General features: G+C 62.5%; 1 protein-coding gene across 1 annotated transcript in view; it reads right to left on the reverse strand.

Moving 5' to 3' along the window:
• Positions 1–390, reverse strand: part of PBK (PDZ binding kinase) — a gene marked incomplete at its 5' end in the record, with an annotated part of 1,167 nt that extends 777 nt beyond the window's left edge. The window contains one exon of the mRNA XM_008936812.1: positions 214–390. Within this exon, the coding sequence (XP_008935060.1) occupies positions 214–390 (177 nt within the window). The remainder of the gene's footprint in view (positions 1–213) is intronic.
• Positions 391–566: the final 176 nt, after the last annotated feature.

Below are 566 nucleotides of genomic sequence, written 5' to 3' on the forward strand. Positions count from 1 at the left end.
GTTGCCCAGGGCTGTGCCAGGCTGCCCAGGGCAGTGGTGGAGTCCCCACCCCTGGAGGGGTTCCCAAGCCCTGGAGATGTGGGGTGAGGGACACACTCCAATGTGCTGGGTGCCCTTTTCAGCCTCTCTTGGTGGCACCTCAGCCCTTGCAGCCCCAGCAGTGGGGACAGAGGGAGAGCTGAGAAGGGGGGAAAACACTTCTGAGAGACAAACCTTCACCGTCGGGGTCCTCCCCCAGGTCGAGGTGGGGTATGGAGAGGGTCATCATCTCCCAGAGGGTGAGCCCAAAGGGGAAGATGTCAGCCCTGTCAGTGATGATCCCATCCTCCTCCAAGGCTTCCTTGGGCTTCCAGGGCTCCGTGCCCACGTAGTGCACACCAGGGTCGCTCACTGGAAGGAAACAGGGTGGGTCAGTGTCCCCCTCAGTGTCCCCTCTGGGGTGGCAGCACCCCCAGGGCACCCTCAGCTTCCACCCCACCCTGCTCCTGCTGCCTGCACTCCAGCCCCACACTCAGCACTCTGAACTAACCCCTGAGAGCCATGAAGGTTGGAGAAGACCTCCAAGA

The sequence above is a fragment of the Merops nubicus genome, unplaced genomic scaffold (assembly GCF_000691845.1).
Source record: "Merops nubicus isolate BGI_N331 unplaced genomic scaffold, ASM69184v1 scaffold48753, whole genome shotgun sequence".
NCBI lineage: Eukaryota > Metazoa > Chordata > Aves > Coraciiformes > Meropidae > Merops > Merops nubicus.